The 24916-nt window shown below is 38.2% G+C and overlaps 2 protein-coding genes across 4 annotated transcripts in view; one reads left to right on the forward strand and one right to left on the reverse strand.

Annotated features, from left to right (window-relative positions):
* The first annotated feature begins 3642 nt into the window (after window positions 1-3642).
* Window positions 3643-4744, forward strand: LOC120728878 (fatty acid-binding protein, intestinal-like). The gene is made up of 4 exons (XM_040024134.1): window positions 3643-3737; window positions 3952-4124; window positions 4341-4448; window positions 4576-4744. Exons 1-4 carry the CDS (start codon window positions 3671-3673, stop codon window positions 4624-4626), a joined length of 399 nt encoding a protein of 132 aa, XP_039880068.1. The 5' UTR covers window positions 3643-3670; the 3' UTR covers window positions 4627-4744.
* Window positions 4745-6954: 2210 nt separating this feature from the next.
* The window catches only part of usp53b (ubiquitin specific peptidase 53b), a 39808-nt gene continuing 21846 nt past the window's right edge, over window positions 6955-24916 (reverse strand). Inside the window, exons 9-18 of one of the 3 annotated variants that reach the window (XM_040024118.1) lie at window positions 23382-23487; window positions 22047-22193; window positions 21597-21746; window positions 21327-21495; window positions 14302-14424; window positions 13438-14161; window positions 10966-11027; window positions 9699-9777; window positions 8086-8927; window positions 6955-7957 (exon numbers count right to left, since the gene is read on the reverse strand). In XM_040024118.1, coding sequence (XP_039880052.1) covers window positions 7881-7957; window positions 8086-8927; window positions 9699-9777; window positions 10966-11027; window positions 13438-14161; window positions 14302-14424; window positions 21327-21495; window positions 21597-21746; window positions 22047-22193; window positions 23382-23487 — 2479 coding nt within the window. In that variant the 3' untranslated portion in view covers window positions 6955-7880. The remainder of the gene's footprint in view (window positions 7958-8085; window positions 8928-9698; window positions 9778-10965; window positions 11028-13437; window positions 14162-14301; window positions 14425-21326; window positions 21496-21596; window positions 21747-22046; window positions 22194-23381; window positions 23488-24916) is intronic. The other 2 variants (XM_040024119.1, XM_040024120.1) reach the window with 2 other exon arrangements.

Raw genomic sequence — 24916 nt, forward strand, 5'->3', positions numbered from 1 at the left:
GATAGAAAAACACACAATAGAACATTATTAGTCACGGATTAGCCTCTCCATAGTCTGGATCTCAACATTACTGAAGCAGTGTGGGATCATCTCGACAAAGAACAAAATAAAGTTGACTTTCATTCACGTTAGAAGTGTACAAACGCAGTTTTTGCCTTATATACTGCATTTCCATGTATGTTTTCATGTTTCAATAAATCACTGCAATCACTGTTTCCCATTTCCCTACAAAAACTATAAAGGAGTGGCTCAAGACATTTACACATTACTCTACCTTCAAAATCAGGTAAATTGTTTTATGTGTCTCTTGTCCTGCTTATCCATTCAGAATAAACTTTCTATTGCAGTACAATAATAAAAAAAAATTGGTCAAGCCAATTTTCTTTAAATAACCAAATGTGAATTTTGCTTAAAATTAGATTCTTACCTTCATATGTAAGAGGCTGATGGGGTCTTGGACGGGCATGCAGAGAATGTGGACACCCAAGTTTGTGAATGTGATAACTCGAAAATGAAGCAATGTAGGTGTTTCAAATTGATACCACATGTATCCACTAAAAATCTCAGATGAATTCAAATCTCAATCAACTTCAAAGTCGGAGGTTAAGTTTTCTGGAAATCTTGTAAATGCAATAACTTGACATGATGTAGGATTTTGAAATTGATACCATAGGTATCAGTAGGCATCCTGTCTACGGTGCACCCAACCTCTCATCCTAAGGTAGCTGGGATAGACTCCATCCCTCCCCTCTGCAACCCTGATAAGGATAAGTGGAAGGGAATGGATGGACAAATGGATGAGCTGTACCCAAGGCAAGTATCTTTCAAATTACAGGTATTGTCCTTAAATCTAATTTAGAATGTGGCACCTTGTTCTCCTAGAAAATTTTAGAGACTGTGAAAAACAAAATAACTACTCAAAGACACATTTACCATGTTGCTTCTATGGTTGTTTTCAAGCAATGCAACAGAAGCTAATAGCAGCTGATGGTAAAGTCAGGAAGATTAGGGAGTAAACCTGTAGCTAAAAAGTCTGTGTAGGTTCTCAGTCATCCAGGCCATTCCAGTCTAAGGAGACTGAAAATGTGGCAGCTGAACTTGTTTAATTTTTATTTTCAAGATGTTTTACCTCTCATCCAAGAGGTTTCTTTAGTAGCTCTTCTTCAGCTCTGTAGCTAAAGAGCCAGTTGTGTTTAATTAGATACCAGATATTGGAAAAAGGTAAACTGGATTTTCATTTCACTTTCCTGAGGTAATATAGCATTTAAATGCTTCACCCACAGATGTAGTAAATAGTTATAACAACTCCTTCATCAAATGGAGCACTAAGGAACTTAAACAGAGGTATCATCCGTATCGGTTCTACTATAGATCGTGATCAGCGTTAAGGGGTCTGGCCTTGACAACAGTCTGGTCAGTGAGCCACTCTGGAGAATTAATAAGCTGTTAAGAGTCTTGCTCAAGTCTCTTTCACTGTTATTAAAGAGTGAGGGACAAGTGCTCTTATCTTCCGTACCCAAATTTATCTTGCTAGGTCAAGGTCCAGCATGGAATTATCACGAGCTTGCTTGTAAACTTCTGGTAGCACAACAAATGTTAAGCAGTTATGTCCATAAAGTTTTAGAGTAATGACCCAATGCTGAGAATTTTGCCTTCGTACACCAAAACAGTGGATTTTAAATCAAACAAGACCCTCAGCTTTAATTCCAAGGGTTTAGCATGAATTGTTTAGGAACACATAACTAATTTTTAAAAGCTCAAAGTTAATTGAACAAACAAACATCAAGATTTAAAGTTCAAGATTGTTTTTCATATTTGGATGAAAATCCTTTACAGTCAATGACTGCCTGTCCGGACCATATGGACATCACCAAATGCTATGTTTACCGTCTTGAGATGCTCTGCCATGCATTTACTGCAGCCCCATTCAGTTACACCCTATTGTAAATCCTCGGTACTTATTTACATTAATGAAACCGTCTTATGATTGTTGACTTTGACAAATGCATGCGAATTTCCTAGAGGTTTTTCTGGGTTAGATATTGTAAAATTCACTTTAGTCCTCCTCCATGGTCTTCCAGGCCATTTGAGCTTGTTGCAAGTGCATTTCTCCTATTTTTTAAAAAATATATATTTCTGATATATTTATTTAGGTTTTAAGCCTAGTGATGGCCTTCTTCACCTACATTTCTTTGAACCTCATATCAATTCTGCCAGTGCAACAATAACTAAAATAAAAACTTCTTGGCAATCAATTATCCAATTATATTACATATTGATTGCCTGATTTAAAAGTCACTGTGGTAAAGTACGCAGACAAAATTACAAAAAATGTGTCACTGTCCAAAAACCTACGCACCTGACTGTACTTGAATGGATTTGAAAAAGACGGAAATTTGTTATCAGCATTTGTTTAGTATTTACTAAAATGGAGTTCACTGAATCACTAATTCAACCCTTTCAGTCTATGGTCTCATTTGTCACGTGCTTTTATGACTTATACTACAAACTGGATAAACCTCAAAGGATATAATTATGTTACAAAGAGTTTCCACCAGACTTGATCAACTATGGCTCCAGCTCACCTGTGAATTTCATCACTGCGGTCTTGGTAGAAAGGTCTTTTGTCTGATAAGATGCAGTATTACTGAGGTGGAAGTGAAGGTCAGGCAAAGGTCTCTTTGACACATAGAATGACAAGAAACTGTGATGAAAGAGAAGACATGCTCTACATGTTTTATTCATCCCATTTTCTTTCTGTTAAACTTAAATATTTCAATTTTAATAGTGCAGTTGGTTGTGGGTTAGTTAATAGTTTCACAATGTTTTTGATGCCCTTTAAATTAAATTAAATTAAATTAAATTAAATTAAATTAAATTAAATTAAATTTCCGTGGTAATTTAATTATATAAAATTACTAGATGGTGGTAGACATAGTAGTGGTAGACAAGCAGAAAAAGACAGCCGTAGTGATAGATGTAGTGATACCAAAATTGTTTAAGGATGGTTTAATGACTCAAAAAAATATATTTTTTTCTTTTGTTTTGTATAACATTAACTTTAGATGCCAAAGGTCTTGTTTATTAGCAATGGGCAATAAAGGACAAAGGTATCACATATAATCAACTATAGTGGAAGAGAGAAATTACAACTACTACACTGATGCAGTATCTTGGATGAATGATAAGATTAAACCTGCATTAGCTACATACAGATTTGGAGGAGTGCACATGTGCAATGGATCTGTAATAATAGTAAATGGCAGGAACAGTTTTAAAGTAAAAAATTTTCAAATATATTCCTCTTGTATCAAATAGTGCAGACTTAAATGCTGCAGTTCTGCACTGAATATGGTTAGTGGTTAAGCTGTGACCAACACTTTTGGCAAACAGATTCAGGATGAAGTGGCCATTAAACATTCAATAGAGCACTTTGAGTGCTCTAGTAGAGTAGAGAAGCACTCTATAAGCTTGAGTCCATTTACCATTTAACTATTCATTGTCACACAGTTAGGATATTACCTTGGAAAAAAAAAACATGAGCTTTAAACGGCCACATCAGCAATCAGATAGATGATGAGATAAGAGGGTGTGTGGTTTAAAAGGAGCGGCAGAGTTTGAAAAGGGCACTCCTTGTTGCAGAGTCCTCCAGCTCACCCTCACCGCCACCATGACTTTCAACGGCACCTGGAAAATTACTCAAAATGAGAACTATGACAAATTCATGGAAAAAATGGGTGAGTGCTAGAGCTGTCTTGATAAGCTGCTTCTGAATCTTCATTTTTTCTTAAATAAAGAATACTGATGTAATAATGTCTAAATATAATCTTTGCACCAAACTGATAGTCATGCACATTTTTTTGTGACTGCATTATAAGTGATTAGCCTTTAGACGGGTAAAACTTCCTGACATTGCTCAATCTATTGTGACCTTATTGTGTCTATCCACAGGAGTTAACATGGTGAAGAGGAAGCTGGCTGCTCACGACAACCTCAAGATTACCATCGCACAGGAGGGAGACAAGTTTAGCATCAAGGAAAGCAGCACTTTCCGCAACATCGATATTGAATTTACCCTCGGAGTCACCTTTGAGTACGCCCTTGCAGATGGAACAGAACTATCAGTAAGTTCCTAGTTTCACTCACTTTAGACTTTCAACTTTTGAGTCCCTGTTACTAAGTCAACAATCCATACATCAAGCCTTGACTTTGCCCTCTGTTCAATACTGCAACCATAAAAGTGTCAAACAGCCTAGTCAGCCTTTGGACTTCTGCACAATATCCCCTCCTTGCCTGTTCTCTATTTCATTAATTTCCTCATCGTTGGTTTCAACTCTCAGGGTGCGTGGACCTTGGAGGGAGACGTGTTGAAGGGAATTTTCAAGAGAAAGGACAACGGAAAAGACCTGACGACAACCAGAATTGTTCAAGGAGATGAACTCATACAGGCAAGGCAGAGTTCCTACAAACGCATAAAAAATAGAGATTATACATTCAGAAATATAAATTTTCATCCCGACATAAAAAAATGTGAAGTTAAATAACAACTGTATTTGATTAATCTTTCTTCAACAGAGCTACAACTATGAAGGTGTGGATGCAAAGAGGATTTTCAAGAGGAGTTAGACCAAATCCATCTAAAGAACCGAATTGAAATATTTTCAGGGTTACATACAGTTTTGTGCCAAGTCATCAACAACATGTAACTCATCATATTTTAATAGCTGTATTAATAAAGTCACAACTGCCTATTAATTTGTGTGCTTGTTTCCTCTGCTTTTCATCAAATAATATTCTGTGGAAGCTCATGCAAAGTTAAACACACACACACGGTCAAGTGGCTAATTTAGTAGTGATACAATAATTGAAACTTTATTCAACAATGAATAAAAATAAATATATATTATCTACAAAAATATAAAGTGTAGACAGGTTTCACATGTTTCTTTAAACTGACATGAAGCATTTACTGTAATGTCAATAAATCAACTCAGCAGACCAAATGCACAGGACCAAAACCAAGCAGACGGCAGGATTCAGGGAGACATCCCGAGCCTACTTATCAGGCATCGTCATCTTATAACTTCTTATAACTGATAAGATCAGTGACATGATGCAGAAAGCTTTCTTTTGTTTTGTGGTTTTACAGCGTAATTAGGTTGCTCCACTGTACGGGTAGCCCGAAATAAAAGAAACAGATTGATGCAATGCTAACTGTGACTTTAAGTGACACAGGAGAAAACCAGTCTCATCAAGCAGGCCTCGAGAGCAAATTCAAACTTTAACTGAAGACTACAAACTGTGGATGCAAGACATAATCGTATTTGCACAATTGCATTAAGTACTGTTAGTTTAACAGAGGGAATCGTTTTTGAACTGCTGAGTTTGCTGCCTGCAGGTGTGATTGTTGCATTGAAGTCCGAAGGAGCCACTAAGAACCCCAATCCAACCTATAAATAACATTTTCACATACAGGAGTGTCAAATACGTCACCGGTAGCATTGCCTGCTCCAAATTGAATCGCAACATCGTCTATTTCCCTTCATTCATCATTTTTATTCTCTAAATGTGGTTCACCAACAAAGAACAAAACAACAACAAAAAATGAATTCACTGAAAGTGTCAAGGCACTGTTGATACAACTGAAGACACAATGTTCAGAATGTCAAATTAAACTTGTGAGGAAAAGAGAAGAGTTTTTTAAGATGAAGGAAAAAATAAAAAAACCACAATCATTATGAAGAAAAAACACTTCACATGTGAATCAACGTTAAGGTAATCTGGTTATTATTCGTGGACTGAGCTTCAGTTTATCGGTAATTTAGTTATTTAGTTACTTTTTCCATTAAATATATAGGAAGTCTTAAAAATAGCAGGGATTTATAATTACTACAGCACAATCAAGTTGTTTAAAGGCAGTCTAGTGTATATCATCGTGTACTGTATCAGTGAGCGATAGACTGGACTGCCTGTGAAGTCCAAGTCTTGTTTTTCTTATATTTAAACAGTGTAAGTAAACCATGACAAATACAAGTAGAAACACACAAAAATTGAAATGACCAACACAAATTTCAAATGTCTGTCGGGTCAAACACGGCATACATACACAGCTAAATGTGTTCAGTAGGAGTAAATACCTGGACAAAGGTTGATGTGATAAAAATGTAAGGTGAAAAAAAATATGTGTATATGGCATGATGGTTATAAAGAGACTTGGCAATCTAGTGAGTTGAAAAAAATATATATATATTGAGATTTGAAAAATGTGCATATAAAAAAAAGGATCTAAAAACACCAAAACCTGCTCTTAAAGTAATTATTTTTTAAAGTGAATGCATAGTATGTCTTGGACAGTTTGTTTTCCAACACATTGTTTGCATTATACATTTAGATTCAAAAATGTAAGCATAACATAATATTATGTATTCTAGTGTGAGCAAGAGAACATTCAAGTGTTTAAAAGGTTACAAATTGCTATTTGATGACTTTGTTTTATTACAATTGAATAAAATCAAACAGAATGTTATGTTTGCTGGAGTCAGTCCAGGATTATCATGCTCATGCTCAGGCTGTACAAACAGCTAGTATGACTCTGTAAAGGCCACATGCAGGTTTCAGAATATTAGTCTTACTATGAACAAGGATACTTGTGTGTTATGTTAAGTAGTATGGTTAATAGTTATGTCAGTTATATCAATTACATTGGCATTATTATGAAAATACCTGGAAATACAGACCTGCATTTAAATCTGCCTACTTTAAGAGGAAGACTGGGGAAAAAATGGTTTTGACATCACTGGGAATTACAAAAAAAAGGTTACAAGAATCAGCACTGAAGACAAGAAAACACAAAAAGGTTGCACGACTGTGTATGGCGGTTACTAAATAGCCTGAAGGCTGCCCTGTGACATTGCCAATAAAACCAACCAATAAAACAAGTTACACTTTTTTTTCTCAAGGATGACATAAAATTGACCTTTACTGGGGGTGGTTTTCTCAAGTAAATGAACAATCGATCATCTTTTCCAGTACACTTTTTTTTTTTTTTTACATCAAAAGACTGACTGGTATGGGGCAGCCCACAGTCATTCATTAACAGAATAATGTTGTAAAATAACTGATAACTGATAACACTTAGAACACCTCAGTAAATAAGTAAGAGTCACTGTTACAGCGTCTGTCCTCTGGTGACCTAAAGCCTCCAAAATGTGCATAAAACTCGTAAGGTGCTCAGTAATCATGAATACTTTTCCGATCTTACTCCTTTGACAGGGGTAATTAGATTAACTGCCTTTAACCTGCTATCGATGAGGCCAACCTTTGATGTTATTATGTTGTGTAGAATGACATCATAATCAGATAATGTATCTTTAGCATATCTTTTCATGATAGCATGCTCTTATTTGTGATCACACTCAATTCTTTTACCATACAGACCACAGCACATCATCTGTGATTCACCTTAATCTCTTTTGCCTTACCCTAAATATATTTGTATAGTTTAATTTCTGCAGCACTAGTGCACAAATAAAATATGTGCACTAAAATACAAATATTTTAAAACAAACATACGGTGATAAAAAAGAACGATCTAACCCTAAAAAAACTTCTTAGTGCAAACTGAAAACAGGGTTTTGTTGAAACGAAATCTTCGTGCAGCAACGCTACAAAACAAATGAAGATACACGTGAACGTTGATAATCCGTCAAGTCATACACAACAGCATTTAGAAATAGGTTTTATTTATGTGACAGGCTTGCATAAATAAGTTCGTCTCGGTTTGGAGGTGCCGTGGCTTCCTGACATATTTCCATTCTGTAAACTCTTTGGCATCCAGTTAATACTGCCCATCCATGTAAACAAAACTTACCAAGTTACACTCATAAAAAACCACGTTCATCCAGTCCTTTGGCTGTCACTGGGTTCCATTTTGCAGTGGGTTTATTGCTATTATGGCCTGTGAAGGAAAAAAAAAAAGAGTTTCCTTTAAAAAAAAAACCTTGTTTTTACAACAGTCACGTGTCACTGACACAGCAACAAAGAAAACAATACGATATTGTCATTTTGTCCTTTCCAGTAACTTACTGGTTTTGTTTGGAGGCTTACTTGTTTCCGGTCTGGCTTTTGGCACATCTTGTGAATGTGTATCACTGTTATCTCTCCGCTCACTTGCAACCGTTGTCCGTGGCACCGTGGCAGAGAGGACAAGAGGCCTCTGGTTGTGGTACTTGAGACGGTATGTTTCCGTCATGCAGTTATCCACATTGAAGTATGTTGTCAGAGAAACCTCTTGAGCAGGCACTGCCTGTTCCATCCTGCATCCAGCTGCTCTTTCCTCGCTTTCACACGATGATGGGGTACTCCTTTCTGGGTCAGACCCTGACTTGGAGCTTGCATCTGAGAAGGTTCGGAGGCCCGACATGTCGGGCTTTCTGTGAGGACTGACGTAAGATGTAGACGAAAGACGAGGACTTGATGGAAAAGGTTCTTGGAGCATCCTGGGACGAAACACTGGGTGGCCTGTTTCCCCTTGGTGAGGAGTCCGTTGGCTGGGTCGAAGGTGAGGCAACCCTGTTGTACCAAGCTGACGCTGGCTGTTCAGTTGAAGAGGTTCTGCCGTCACATTGCTGGGAGGGTGGTATGGCAGGCTTATATGGGGACACTGAGAATCAGAGGCTGTGGCCTCGCTGTTACTGGAGAGGTAAGTGCTTTCTCTATCCTCTGGCTCAGAGAGAGCAAGATCATCAGAGCTGTTCCATTCTGAGCTGCTGGTTTTTGTAATGTGCCTCAGGTTTGTACTTTCTCCAGTGTGCCCTCTACAGTTTGTCATCTCCTGCTGCTCACTCTGCCTGCTGTCCGAGCCAGACGAGATCCTCTCAGAAGACCCTGCTTTTCTGGAGGTACTAGACGTGTACTTTGATTTCCGTCTACAGAAAAAGAGGAAATTAATTAAAATGTAAAAACTTAAAATTCATGTATATTGTCTTAAAGCATTTTGCTATATATTATTGCTATATTACATTTCAGTGTAATAACTTGGATTTATGCAAAACAACACATTTTGGGGTGCAAACTGAAGCAGCGCAAGTTTCCGACAACTTTTCAAACATCCAAGATCTACAACTTGCTGGCTGGCCTAATCACCGTAATCCAAACTACTCTGACATGTCACATGTATTTTTTTAAAGATATATTATACAACTGTACTTTTTCTCAGGTATCACTGATTTTCACTGAATGAAATGTCCAGGAATGTTCAGGAAGGAAGCTCAGCATCTGGTCTGGTTTGCTTTTTTTGTCAGCTGATGTTTGGGGAGGAGAAACTAAAGTTTCCATGACAGCAGTGCTGCAAAATAATCTCTTCTAGTAGATATGCACACATCTATTATTGATGTGGAGGGCACTGATTGTAGGAACATAACAAGTTTCCAGAGGTAAACTGAGTTTTAGAATCGCAGTGTTGACTTTCTGGCTCCATCCTTTAGGTCTCCTCTTCCATTTCATTTAGCTCTCTGTCTGTGTTCTCAGTTTATACTAATTATGCGATTTGTTAATTTATCCAATATGACCCATTACACACTATAACCACAGTGCAAGTCATCCCTACATATACAGGTGGATTAAGTCCATCAACTTGAACTATTTTTTAAAAACTAAAGCCATTTTTATGTAATTCAAGAGAAACAACAAGAAACAACCTCGAACATGGACTGCTCTTTTGATGTGAATGTGAAACTTGATCATGGTTCTTTCCCTGAGGTTTGGGTTGATTTTTGCCTATAAAACAAAACAAAACAAAAAACAGGATCAAAACAAAGCAGTAAACTGAATAAAACAGGAAAGATCCAAAAAAGATAAATCCATCTTTTTATAAGGTTTATTATTACTATTATTACACAAGAAGAGCAATACAAATATTAAGACATGGAAAATCACAGGCTAATCAAAAGTCTAAACTAAGAAGGCAGCTGGGAGAAAATCATCTATGTCTGACATCAAGGCTGTTGCCCTCTCAGGACACAAGGTGGCAGCAGCAGCAAGTTAATCTCACAAGACTTTCACACAGCTGGATGAATCAGTCAGCAAGCTCCCTCCATGCACCAGTGCAGCAAGAGGCAGTGTGGTGCTGAATTCCTTCCCTAAAAATAGATGTGTTATTTTTTTCTTCGCTGTTGCCCTGGAGAGGTCCATGCAAGGATAAAAGCTCTAGCTGTTGGTTGGAAACACTGGCTCTGAATGCACATGATTAAGTATTGAGTGCAGCACACTCCTAAGTACAGCATGCAACAGAAAGATATTTATGACAATGCCGGCAGCCACGTCCAGCTGTGCTATCTGAACAAGCTTTGTGGGATTATCATCAGATTAATGCCTGTGCAGGACTGACTGGGTGAAGAGGTTAAATAAGCCAGTCCAAACTCAACATAGTCTATACAAGACAGGTTTAAGAAAGAAAAAAAGAAAGAAAGAAAGAAAGATGAACTTTTGAAAGATCTAATCTAAGTTTCTTTTTTCCTTGTAAATCTTTTCATGTAAGTATTGCAAATATTTTAAAACATATAACTGAGACCAAAGTCATGTTTCAAACGTCACATTATATTACTTTAATTTTTTTTTTTTTACATGTTATCCTTTTTTTGCTTCTTTTAAGGCAAAATCTACATTTAAAACATCCACATTGTGTTTTTAAAGCAGATATGACTTTGTTTGTGGAGGGATAATTACATCTACCCACAACGTATGTTTCCATGCATACCTGTTATATAAAGTGGACTTGTTACATAGAATAAGGCTGTTACATACAAGTACATGCATGTTAACATTTTACCAAAAACTGAAAATTACTAATAGCAGGTTACAATTACGTACTGCGCTGTGGTTACTTCACACACTACATTTATTACCAGCTAATTCTTGTACTGTGCCACGGAAACCTCAGGAAGCCTTTAAAATCGTGGAACTTACCATTGTGTGGAGGTGAGGACATTATACTAGATTTTGCATCGCCTCCTTTTTGGTGTTGCTGGCTGAAAATAAAAGACAGCAACTGAGTGTGTTTCCAAGTGTAATACAGAGCCAGCATAAAAAAAAACCCCGAAGCATCAAACTTTTACTCTTTTTCTGGCAATAAATAATACACATCAATCCAGATAATACCAGTAGTATGGCAGGACCAAAGACATATTCAAGGTCTACTGAGACTCTAATGACTAGAATTGACTTTAGATGGAATTGACAGTATAACAGTTGTTTTGAATCTTGTCTAGTTGACCCAATATATTGTAGAGCCTGTAAAAACTTATGATTGCTTTTAATTCTTACATTACATTCAAACTTTCATGTAGTTCTCTAGCTATACCATATATTGTTCTACAAAATGACAAAAATGTGCATAAAAAGGCTTAAAACAGTAGTAGTCCATGGTACTCTTTCATTTAAAGTGTTTTTATTTTCAACAGACATCTAAGGTAAATAACCAACCACTGAAAATATCTATCGTTATTACCAAGTTAAAACTGATTATTAATTGCTACATTCCTTCAGACCATTACAAAAATAATGCTTTGATGAGTACCATCATCAATAACGTTCATGATATTTCAAGGATACCTTTGTAATATGATAGTGACTAAATGCAGTACTCAATAGGCTGTAAAAAAAAAATGCAGCTTTTATTAAATAATTATTATTCCTAAAGGTGCTTATTATATTATGAATCCTCCCTAAAATTTACCTGTATGTATCGGTACTCTCTGTTTATAAACCATACTCACTGACAAAGACTTACAAACTGCAAATTGAACCATTATGGAGAAATTTTTATTAAATTTTTCATAATATTAATTTACAAAAAACAGATGATTTCCTACCTTAAATACCTTTTACTCAATATAATTACATACTTAAATACAAGTATTTTAATAGTTTGCTTTTACTTGCATGAGGCACGTTCATATTTTAATATCTCCGTGTACAGACTGCAAATTTAGAGAGCATTTACACATGCATTTCTTTTTAAACTCTAAAGTCCTTTTTAACCATACAATTTTGGGTTGAATGTGACCTTTAAACAATCAATATTCATGTCAAATAAAGTCATTAACTGATGGGTGATTTGGAGCCTTGGTGAACACAAACAAATTTAGGACCAAATTCTCACAGTGTGACTGCTTCTCTACACACACACAAAACAACCAATCAAAACATACTGAGTAATGAAAAGTGCCATCTGAACAAGATTTAGACTGAAAACCACTCAAAGATGGCTTTCAGTGATACAGAGTTAATAATTCCTTGTTAAATATACAGCCAAAACTGTTTTCTAGCTTCCAGGTCTGCTTATGTATTGTAGATATATGTGCATTTCTGTGTCTGCTGCTGGCGTCCTCCACACACTCACCCTTTAAAGTGTACATGGGAGTAGAGTATTAAAATAAACTTCCCTTTTTTAGCTTCTGGGAAACTTTTATAAATATAAAATGTCAGAGAATAAAAAAAATAATGGAAAAATATCCTGTGTCCTATCAAAGGTTTTTAAGGTGTCTCTTTTATAATTATGGCGCTCACTGTGGATCCAAATGGATTTAGCCAGACCTACTCCAGCTGGACTCAGTCCAGGTACACTGCAGTGAGCGGCGTCCATCTCAGTCTATGGAGAAAAAGCTTTTTTGTCCACAACACAAAACGTGACCAGTGGACAAGTGGAAAAAATTAGCAAGTGGCAGAATATATCCAGCTCTCTTAAAATAACCATAGGCGCAAAAGGAAAACAAGAGTGTGCGTGACTATGAAACAAAAATGTGCAGAGCAGCATTTTTAAAACACATAAGCTGAAAAGATGGACAACACAAGTTTGTTTGTTTTTTTCTGTTTACATTGTAACGCCAATTGCGTGTTTTTCATAATAGTTTACAAATAGAAATGCTAGTTATTGTCACTGACAAAGAACTTGACATATTCTCAACATGTTTATTAATGAAGGTTTTTATCCATAGTGTATTAATGCCATGGTAACGAGCTGAATCAAGAAGAAATCGTCTTCTTAGATTCACACATAGTACACATTTCGCAGTGCAGGATGAGTCATAAACTTCTTTTGGTTTTCCAGGAAAGGATAGGCCTTAAAATACATTTTGAACATATACAAAACTACTTTTTGTCATTGTTAACACAGGCTTATTGGTGCTTCTAGAAAAAGATATCTGAAAATGTGATTTCTGGGCCAAAGTGTTCTGGGTCATCAAAATGTCCTTTTGTCACATGTACTATTTTAATGAGAAAATTCATAACAAAAGATTCACTTAAATCTTACTCTATTTCTAGAGATCTTATGGTGTTGCCTATTAAATAAACTATTTATGAACACAGCATGCTGGCGATTTGCCGCAGGTAAAATTAAAATGACAGTATCTGTCATAGTCATCAGCTGAGTCTTACCTTTGCAGCGGTACCTCCGCTGTTGATCTCTGGTCTTTAACAGCAAAGCCATCGACCCCAGGAGAATCAGGATTGGTGGAGCCACTGCTGAGTCTATCACTGCTCTCATAGCCAGACTCTGTCCTTTGAATGGTCCAGGTATCACTACGTAGAAGAGTCTTTGGGCCCCCCTTTAGTTTGCTGCCCCTCTGGTAATTTGCTCGGCTTTCTGACTCTACAGAGCTGTGGCTCTCAGTCTCAAGCCGCTGCTCGTCCTCATAAATTGTCATTAAACATTTCTGTTTCCGATCCTCTCTGGTTCGGACATATTCCCGCTCGCGATCTCGGTTTTGTTCCGGGTGCACCCTCTCGTGTGATGGAGGCTTACTACACCGCGGGCTGTCATGTTGCTGCTGACGCCGCTGCTCTAGTTCATTCAATACCGTGTCCACATTTAACACCTCCCGAATAGGTCTCCAAGTAGACTTAGACTTATTGCGACTTCCTCCACTCCCACCTTTTTCCCATTGGTCATGGGTGCCATCCTGGTCATTGTGACCTGGGAAATTATTAGTTTTCCGACTATGTCCACCACTCTGTGCACCAAAGGACTGTCCATGTGGCTCCTGAGATCCTCTGCTTGAATGGTTTGACGGCTTCTCATTACGTGGATAGCTTTTTGATTTTTCCACAGGAGGCCCTGGACCATTCTCTGGTGGAGATGAAGGTCTTGCATGCGTCATATCTAAGAACAGTGAACACAGATTATTTGCAGAATATCGCATGTAGAGCCCATGCAGTCTGCAAATTTGTCTTTCTCCTCCCAGATTTACACTGCTACCCTTATAACTAGAGAACATGTGCTATGTGCACACAGCCCTCTACCTTTGTTTTGTGATGGTTCAGTTCTTCGATGACCTCTGTCTTTTTTTGATGTTTCACCTGGCCTCTGCAAATTCTCCATGAAAGTTTCCTGAAATTTGCTAGGACTGCCAAGAGGATGTTTTACTGTTGAGGAAAATAAATTAATCAAATGACAGGACTGTGGTTTCTCTACAACACAGAAATTATACTGTTTTTGACAAATAATTTGAAATATTTCTGGCTCTCGAACAACTAAATGAGTGTTAAATATTTACTCTGAGCCATAAACTACCTTTAGCAAGGTTAGTTCCCATGGCCCAAATTTAAGAAAAGAAAGAAAGAAAGAAATAACAAGTAAAATGAAAAACTCTAAAGATTTGTATATATTTTAACTCAAGACTACAGTCTATACAAAAGACATTATTGTGCTTTTGACCAACATTATGTATGACGTAACCACAACTCTCCAGCATCACAAATATCTTGGCAAAGAGACAATAAGAGCACACACTCAAATGTGCATTCGAACTTTGAGTAATGTACTCTATCTTTTTATTTCTGCCAGGACGCTGGGGATGTAGCCAGTGGCCAGTGACTACAGATGTTTCTCATTTGACATCATGGTCACATTGATCGAACGTCCATATTGGTTGTAAAACAACCACCGACAGCGGGAGAAAAGTGTAAATCCCGGAACTGGTTAGCAAGTGGTTTCTGGATTTTGTCGGCTATTACTAGGTGAAACTGGTCGCAAGAGAGTGCTGCTTGTCAGTGGTTTGATTGTTACCAAATGGCTACAGTCGCCTGTGGTTTGCATGGAAAATGTCTGCATTGTCTGCAAGCACTCACAATCTACTAATCTACTGCAGTCTACATGTTCCAGAAGATGCAACATTGATTTTGAAGGCAAATGTTTCAATACAGCTCGAAGAGTAGCCGGGGAACATCTGCCGGTGTGTCAGTGTACTCAATGCAAACTATGGGTAACCAAAGCAATCTTAAAGAGGTTTTTGCCAATTACTCAGGAAATACACATGGTTGCTAGGACCAGTTTTTAGGCCTGCATGATTTAGCCCTCTGGGCTATTCACTTAATCTATGATCATCATCATGACTGTCACATGTCCAAAGTGGGCAGACAAGTCAACATGACGTAGTTAGCAGTCATGTATCTCACAAAACCTCAATATCATTTTTTGATCCATAAGATGTGAAATCCTGTGCAAACACTTATTCAATAGCAATTGGAAACTTTGTCTGGTTAAGCAAAAACTGGTTGCCTTATGGTCTTGTTACACCCTGAATCTCATGATAAGACAGCAGTGTTAATCTGTTTGCACAATTAGTGGCTGTAAATTCATCCATGGGCTATGATTTACTCTTAGAGTGACTCCTTTTGCATTTTTTCCTGTGCCATATACTTATAAGAATTAGTTATGAATCAAGTAAACGGTATTGCATGAGAAAAATGTTAGAAGGGCTACTTTCATTATTAAATCATAGTCCATATAAAGTACACAGTAGATGCACCATTCTGCCGTTGCTTCTTGCCAACGGGGAAAGAGACAAAACAAAGAACATATGCTGCATCATTAACTTTGGTAAAATACACAATTGCTGCCATGGCTGCCCACCCTGTGGTGTTTCTTTGCCTTTTGTAGCAAACGGGTCACTGTGAGAAACAGTGCTGATGTGAACTGTGAACATCTGGCTTTTTAATGAGCATGATCACCTAACAGCTTCCACTGTCTTTTACTTTTGTAACTCAGCTCTTCTCTTAGTTACTTTGCTTTTTGCAGCACTGTCTCTTTCTTTGTATGTGTACTGCGCTTTAAGCAAAGGCTTTGTTTTTACTTTTTATTATAAGATCGACATTAAAACATAATACAATTATTACACTACAAATATTTATATTGCAGTGAAGGAAATATTGTGAGGATTATCTGAAACATGAGGTGAAATATTGCATAATGCTGTGTGCATGCAAAGCTGGATGTTACAAAAGTGGTGAGTAAGAGCAGTGAGTAAACTGTCATATACTGTTCATGCAGCCCAATGTTGGCATTGAAGGACATCGACTGTTCCAAGCATACTAAACAGTATATGCAGCAAAGTGCTGTTTAATTTAATAAAGCAAATTTTATCTTGTGTCTTGAAATGATAGAGCAAATTTGTAACGAAAGCATTAAACCACAAAACATTTCTTGGTTTGCTGCTTTAGTTTGAATGAGCATAAAGTACTGTACAGGACTGAAAACTCACTCCTAAAAACTGCACATCAAATTAACAGGACAACAGGCAAAATATGATTACATTCAATGAAAGGATAATAAAAAAAAACTGAGCCATCTGAGTGTGAAGCAAATGCATCAACGACTTACTTTGAATGTCATAAAAACAAAAATCCTGTCCCATGCCAAAGTATCTGGGCTCCACATTAAAGCAAAGCAATCCATCTAAACAGGAAAGGTGCCATTGCCAAAACCCCAAGCTTAGAAATTAATGGAGGCAAATGTCGGAAATGTCCAGGGGAGGAGTGAGAACTGTGGAGCAGGGGCATGAGTGCGTTTGGCCACAGAAGCAGGGATTAGGGAGCGAGGCGTGGGTGGTAATCTGCGTGCAACAGAGGCATCATCCTCATGTCAAGTTCAAGCCAGCACATAGACCAGGACAATCTTTCCGCCTGAGGTTTAATGGCATCACCCTGACGGAAACCATAACTGTAATTTGTGATTGACTGAAATCACCACTGTCATACTATTGTCATACTGTTAAATTTTACCTGATGATACTTTCACAAAGACAATTCAAATGCTGAAACAGACTGGGCTTTTTGGAAAAGAAATTACTAGACAAATTGGAATGGATCAGCATTCTGATCCCTATCATGCTCTCTTATGTCGCAGCTTCATTTCACTTTAAGTTCCCGGACAAGCCAAGGATAATCTCTGTGATTGCAGCCTGGTGGACACTAAACCCTATTGTTGCACAAAACTCATTGTGTAAGTGTAAGGTTTGCTTAGATAAATCATACGCACACAGTAAAAAACACACAGTACTTTTTTAATCTAAGCTAACAGAGAGAGCACACTGCATCTTACTCTGAAAAGAACACTGAGCCCAACATTATGTAACTAAAGCAAAATTCAAAGAAACAAAATTCCTTTAGCTGGCTAAAATTATTACGTATTACTATGTCAGAGGATTATTTTCTTCTCTCCTTGCTGTATGTCCAGGTAGCTTTTAGAACGCTAATGTTAGCTGTCTGTTAGCAAGCTACTGCAGTTAGTTAAGGCATTTGCAAACGTAATAACATGAATCATTGTTTTTTTTTTTTTAATAATCCAGAGTCCACTATTATAGAGTTACATATGTGTTACCTTACTTTAAAAAAATAGCCTCATACTGGCATTTGAATATCACTGATAAAATACAAGATGCTAAAATAGACACAGATCACATCAAGTGTCAGGATCCCACAATTTTTCTATTCTTTCTCCTCTTGTTTATACAAAAAAAAACAAAACTGTGCATCCCACTCCACAGCATGTATTAGGCACTTATTACATTAATCAGATAGAGTTGATATGGAGGCATCTTTACACAATCAGAAGTCAGAGCCATGAATTGTTTTCTCCTGTGTGAGGGGGAATTAACTTCACTCTATGCTATATGAGAGAACATTTGAGTTTGTGAATGTGTGCGCACATGTGTGAAATTTCACATACCCCATTTTATAGTGTGAAGAATCAGTTAAGACTCATCCAGATATTAGCTGCCTAATATTACCTCATTCTTTTCACACTAGTGTTTCAGTAAAACCACCATTCCTTTTTGGAAAGTTTGTATGTCCAATCTAAAGTCACAAAAAGTTTTATGGTCATTTATCATGAATCTCCTGTTCCACCATGTGCTTTACTAGACTGAGATCTGGTGACTGTGGAGGCCATTTGAGTACAGTGAACTTAATTTACTGTTCAAGAAGCCAGTTTTCAGTGATTTGAGCTTTGGGACATGGAATGTAGCGGAGGTAGCCATAAGAGGATGGGTACAGTGATGGGTACATTTGGTGCTAAGGGGTCCAAAAAGTGTGCCACATAATATCCCCTACACTATTACACCACCACAATGATGGTTCACTGCTTTCATGTCATTTACATCAAATTCTGAGCCTACCATCTGAATGTTGCAGCCAAAATCAAGACTCGTTAGATCAGGCAAAATGTCCAATTTTGGTGAGCCTGCGCAAACTGAACCCTTGAGCTCCTGTTCTTAGATTTTTAGATACTTTTCTGCCTTGGATGAAATTTGTGATTATTTCATCGACTAATGTCTTCCTGTTAGCTTGAAACAGTCCTCTGACCTCTGATATCAACAGGGCAATTTGTCCCACAGAAGTGCTGCTCACTGTGAATTTTCTTTTATTTGTCTTTTTATGTAAACAGCAGTTTTGCACTTGAGGAAGTAAAACATAAACATTTAATGCTTTGAATAATTACAGGTAGTAATCAGGACTTAACTGTAGATTATCCCTAATCTGACTCGGGGTAGGTCATTATTTAATCTCATGGATTTATTGACAGTATTTGCCAACAATCCAATAATCATTAATACATTATTTACTTTCTCAAGTTAGTAAATGCAGGATAACTGATTTTAGGCATTAATGTATAACCAAATGATCTTGATGTAGAAAAATGAAGGAATGAACAGAAAGTAGGTCTATACTATTCAAACCATAAATACAAGCATTTCTGAGGCAGAGTTGAACATGTTTAGAGTGGGAAAATATAGTTCACAGTAAAAAGACATCACACCTGATATATATTGTGGATTATCGCCTTTATATATATGTGTATATATATATATACACACATATATATATATGAGAAGTTATCTTTTGTCTCATCCTGGACTGTGGTGCTGACACTCACCAGTCCCCGGCCCCCTTCCTTCCGCTTAGCGTACAGCCTCAGGGTGCTGGACTTGGGGTGAAACCCTCCATACATGGTAAGGAGCTTTCTTGTCTTTATGTCAGTGGCTTCTATCTCCTCCTTTGGCCAACTTATTATACCAGCTGGGTACCTGATCACGGGCAGGGCGTACGTGTTGATAGCCCGGATCTTGTTCTTACCGTTCAGCTGACTCCACAGGATTTGCCTGACCCTCTGCAGGTACTTGGTGGTTGCAGCTTTCCTAGCTGCCTCTTCATGGTTCCCATTCGCCTGCGGGATCCCCAGGTACTTGTAACTGTTTTGCGCCTCTGGTATTCTTGCCAATTCCTTTCTGTGCCCCACTCATGTATTGACCCATGTGCCTGTTCATCTTAGCCGATATGATGCCTGACAGGAGCTTCCATGTAGTACTGAGGCAGGTTATTGGTCGGTAGTTGGATGGGACCGGTCCCTTCTTGGGGTCCTTGGGGATCAGGACCGTTCGACCTTCGGTTAGCCATTCTCTCTCGTCAACTAGCAGCTGGTTCATTTGTGCTGCCAGACGCTCGTGGAGTGCAGTCAGCTTCTTCAGCCAGTAGGCGTGAACCATGTCGTGGCCTGGTCCAACTCTTCATACTGGAGACCCTTGCTTGGATGTCTGCCACCGTGATGGTTACTGGACCCTGTTCAGGGAGGTTGCTATGGTCTGCCCTCAGATCCACTAGCCACTGAGCATTGCCGTTATGGGTTGCGTCCTTCTCCCATATGCTCTTCCAGTATTGCTCCGTCTCCAGCCTTGGTGGTGCTGTTCTCTTATTATTGTTCCCTTGCCACTGAGAGTACACCTTTGCTGGTTCTGTGGAGAAAAGCTGGTTTATTCTCCTGCCTTCTATCTCTCTGGTGTACCTCCTCAAGCGGCTGGCCAAGGCTGTGAGTCTTTGCTTGGCAGTTTCCAAGGCCTCAGGTATGGACAGCTTGCTGTATTTTTTATGCACCTTCTTTGTCGCACCTTTCTCCAACTCAGTTAGTTGGCTAACCTCCCTCCGTACTACTTTGATCTTGCCCTCTAGCCTCCTTCTCCATGGAGGGTACTGCTCCTTGTGGCTGTTCAACTTATAGACAAGCATCTCACTGATCACTGCTGCCGTATTGTAGATCAGCTTATGATGGCCCCAACTGACCGAGTGCTCAGTGAATACCTCAGGCAGCAAAAACCCAAGAAAGAGGAGGGAGACGAGGAACCATCATGGAAGGACAGGCCCCTGCACGGTATGTACCACCGGCAGATAGAGGAGGTGGCTGATATCCAGAAATCCTACCAGTGGCTGGACAAAGCTGGACTGAAAGACAGCACAGAGGCACTAATCATGGCAGCACAAGAACAAGCTCTGAGTACAAGATCCATTGAGGCTGGGGTCTATCACACCAGGCAAGACCCCAGGTGCAGGCTGTGTAAAGATGCCCCTGAGACAATCCAGCACATAACATCAGGGTGCAAGATGCTAGCAGGCAAGGCATACATGGAACGCCATAACCAAGTGGCCGGCATAGTGTACAGGAACTTCTGTGCCAAGTATAACCTGGAAGTTCCGAGGTCAAAATGGGAAATGCCCCCAAGGGTGGTGGAGAATGACCGAGCTAAGATCTTGTGGGACTTCCAGATACAGACGGACAAAATGGTGGTGGCTAACCAACCGGACATAGTGGTGGTAGACAAACAGAAGAAGACGGCCGTAGTGATCGATGTAGCGGTTCTGAATGACAGCAACATCAGGAAGAAGGAACACGAGAAGCTGGAGAAATACCAAGGGCTCAGAGAAGAGCTCGAGAGGATGTGGAGGGTGAAGGTAACAGTGGTCCCCGTGGTAATCGGAGCACTAGGTGCGGTGACTCCCAAGCTAGGGGAGTGGCTCCAGCAGATCCCGGGAACAACATCGGAGATCTCTGTCCAGAAGAGCGCAGTCCTGGGAACAGCTAAGATACTGCGCAGGACCCTCAAGCTCCCAGGCCTCTGGTAGAGGACCCGAGCTTGAAGCATAAACCGCCTGCAGGGGTGAGCTGGGTGTTTTGTTTTGTTTTTTGAGAAGTTATAATAAGTGGAAGGCTGTCTTACCGTTCATGTCACCGTTTACTTGGGCTTTGTAGCGGGGACACATGGTGGTCTGCCTTGGTGCATCTTCATTAGATACAGGACTGCCCTCGGGGTTGGTGTAAAATAAAAGAAGCGGCTGGAAATGTCCTCTAATGCATTTAGAAGCAACATCTTTCCATTTGGACCCAATCTGAAAAAAAGGTGAAAATAACTAAGTTAGAGCATGTAACACAGTAGTAGGTAATACACTTTTGAAAAGGGGTAAGGCGGATTAATGGCAGACATCCTAACCTCTTTCACAGTAGCATCGTCGAAAAACATCCATTTTGAAGATTTGGTGTGATAGGCAAAAGCTGAGTAATGTTTACTCGCAAAACAGATCATCCCCACCAGATGTAGCTCACTCCGTTTAGCATTTTCATCAGTGACTCGGTTGAAAAGCTGAAAGAGATCAAATTGAAGTTTGATGGTTTTGTGTCAGATTCTAAATCCTATGAAAATATCAGTTATTTGTGTGACTTCCGTGGCCAGTTTAAAGATTACAGCATGCTGACCTTCATATATATGATATTAAATGATAAAATTGACAAATATCTTTCGATATGTACATTTGTAACAAGTCTTTTAACACACTGGACAAAAGTGCAAAAAGTACAATGTTTTTTATCTATAATAATCTAATGGATTTCCATTTGTTATCAGGTTACTGGTGACTCCATTCAGCCTTTCACTTGGTCTTACCCCACACAGGTTCAAACGGGGGCTAAGGGACTTAATAACATCATCTGTAAGATCAGACTGCTCGGCGTCCCATACAAATCCAATCGTCACAATCTCTGGACAGTTCATTAGGACGCGACGGATCTTGATGCTCTGACCACAGTTACTCTGCATAACAAATAATGCATTTAAGGATAAAAACAACTGGGCATAGCAATTTTTAATTGTCCAGTAAAGTCCAGTAAAACTATACAATCTTTCTATTTGAAAAAAAAAAATTATGTTTGCATTTAAGTTATGCAGTAATGGGAAATGTGCCTTTCTAATGGGCTACTAGTTTAGGCAAATATGCTGTCTTTTCTAACTCTGAGAAAAAACCACTCTGTTGGATGTTTTGTAATTAGTTTTTTAGTGATAAAGTTGTAAAGTTGTAATAAAGTTGTTTATAAAACACTTTACCAAATTTGCAAAATACTTTAAAACAACAACCAATAAAAACAAAGAAGCAGACACTGGTAAGGAAAATGGCAAAGTTCTTCACTCAAAGTAATAAAGGCATTAAATAAACAAGACAACAATGAATAAACAAGACGCACAATAAAACAATGAAATGACCGTGTGTAAATAAAACACTTACAATGTGGCTGAAAGTTTTGAATTGTTTTACAATTTGATTGAGGCTAGCTGTTCTGCTTATATAACTCTCACTGAACCAATCTCACTGCTGGAAACACACATGAAAAAAAAGCAAACGTGAACTTTTCTTACTAACTTCTTTTAAGCAAATTTCCCCAAATGTCAGAGTCATAGGTTGTGTCTTTTTGAGGTATAAACAAAAAGATGAAATAAACTGAAAGGAAATTAAAGTGACTTAAATATCATCATCAGAATATTGCAAAGGCATAAAGCAGCCAGAGAGCATGGGAAGAGTACGGGTTTAAGGGAACACAGCACTGTGCCTTCACTGATGCACACTGAAAAGAAGACAGCGGTAGCAAATACAGATGAGAGAAAAACAGTGGATAAGCCCTTACCGCTATTTATATCCTAACACTAGTCTGGCATCGTCTCCTTCCGGTCGCTTCAAGTGCAGTGTCGCAGCAGAAAGCACAGAGTGTACTCTGCACAGTTGCAACAGTCATTTTTGTGTCCATTTTAAAGTATCACACTAACTGTTAAACTGAATGCCTAAATTATTCATTTATAGCTGCGTCAAACAAATCAGCATTTGCTAAAGGTTAAATTCAGACAGATGTTCTTACTAAATAGCAAAACAGGGAAAAGGTAGTGAGCCACCGATTTTCTAAGAAATATTACCACAGGAAAAGGAAAAGTGACAGCAAATATGGAACATACCGGGCAGCTTCGGAGGTCACCTGTGTTGTTTGCTGCCTGCAGCAATTCTCCAAACATGTCTGACCTTAGCCGCTCGCTCTTCCCCAACATGCGATCAACCTGTTGGCTGGGTGCAATAACAGAAAATGCATCAACTAATATTTTGTTCCCATTCGATGTGTAACATTAAAAAAAGTGTGAATCAGAAAATATGATCCAAACAATAAATCTGATATAAATTCTGTATTTAAGCAGATAATAATAATAATTTATGCTATTTATTATTGAGGTTGTGCATTTTATTATTTTTTGTCTTTGTAAGGTAGAGTGTGCAAAGCCCAGGAAACACCTACTGATAAAATCCAATAATAATAACAGACTACAGCTAAAAATCCCCTCTGGACACCTTTAAAGAAATATAAAAACACTTTTCCATTACAAAACTGTGCAAACTGTGCAATTATTTAGCAGGTAACAAACCATCTAATACATCTCTGAAAGAGTAATTGACTCTGCAAACAATTTAAAAATTCACAAATCCTGCATGAATGTACACACATCTCATACTTATATAGAGTAGAAAGAGAATGTAAATATATCTTTCCATTAAACTGTTTATGAAGGTGTTTTGTTTTTTAACACACAAAGTGAAGGTTAAATATACAAAGGAAATCACAATAGCAACCATAGTAGGTGACACTGGACTGGATTGGAAAATGTTGAGGTCGTTACGATATTGGAATTTCAAACTTCATAGCAATAGCCAGCAAAATACTGGATACCACTTTTTTACCATGAAAAAGAAATACAAAATTAATCAATGACAACACTATTTTTAGGTTGTCTGAAACAGGACAAAAAACTATGAGGTTAAAAATTACAGATATTTTAAGACTTTCGTTGGTAGTGCAAAAAAGGAAAAAACATATTTTTAAATTGTCTGAAGTAGTGCTGTGCTTCAGGTGACGGCACTATATACTGCTGATCAAGGGGGCTTTGTAAGGTAGGCTGCCAATGTTTCTATGTAACTGATGTAGACTTCTCTCAGTTTCAAATTGTGATTTTTTTGTCAAATTTGTTTTTAGTGTTATCCTGATAACTAAAGTTGTCTATTAATAATAAACATAGGCAGGACTGATAAGGTTCGCTTCCTCGCTCCCACATGAATATTGCTGTTTTATTTTTAACCACAGCCGCTAGCTGCTGCCTTAATGACAACGTAACAGGTTGATAATGTGGTTATTGGGGGATTGCTAATAGTTAAACAGCTAACATTAATGTGTACGTTGGTCAAGTTAACAGTTATGATAACTGTTTAATATTTAATGTTGTTGAAATGGGAGCTTCACCAACCTCTGAAAGTGAGTAAAGCAAATATGGATCAAGACATATTCAGTTTTGTTATCATTAGTATATGAGTACTGATTTTAGACAAGATCAGTCACTACTAAACATTTTTTATCTTTATGGTACAACAGTTTGTAGTGGGCAGCATTAGAGTTGTGGCCACTAGGTGTATATATTCATTCACTAGGTGTATATAATTAGCAGGGTGT

Source organism: Simochromis diagramma, unplaced genomic scaffold (assembly GCF_900408965.1).
Source record: "Simochromis diagramma unplaced genomic scaffold, fSimDia1.1 OVJJ01000302.1, whole genome shotgun sequence".
Taxonomy (NCBI): Eukaryota; Metazoa; Chordata; class Actinopteri; order Cichliformes; family Cichlidae; genus Simochromis; species Simochromis diagramma.

Bases quoted from the DNA above. Each gene is read 5' to 3' on its own strand.
- LOC120728878 (XM_040024134.1), top strand. From the start codon at position 3,671: ATGACTTTCAACGGCACCTGGAAAATTACTCAAAATGAGAACTATGAC. The intron at 3,738-3,951 runs GTGAGTGCTAGA...GTCTATCCACAG, and splicing joins CAAATTCATGGAAAAAATGG to GAGTTAACATGGTGAAGAGG. The intron at 4,125-4,340 runs GTAAGTTCCTAG...TTCAACTCTCAG, and splicing joins CAGATGGAACAGAACTATCA to GGTGCGTGGACCTTGGAGGG.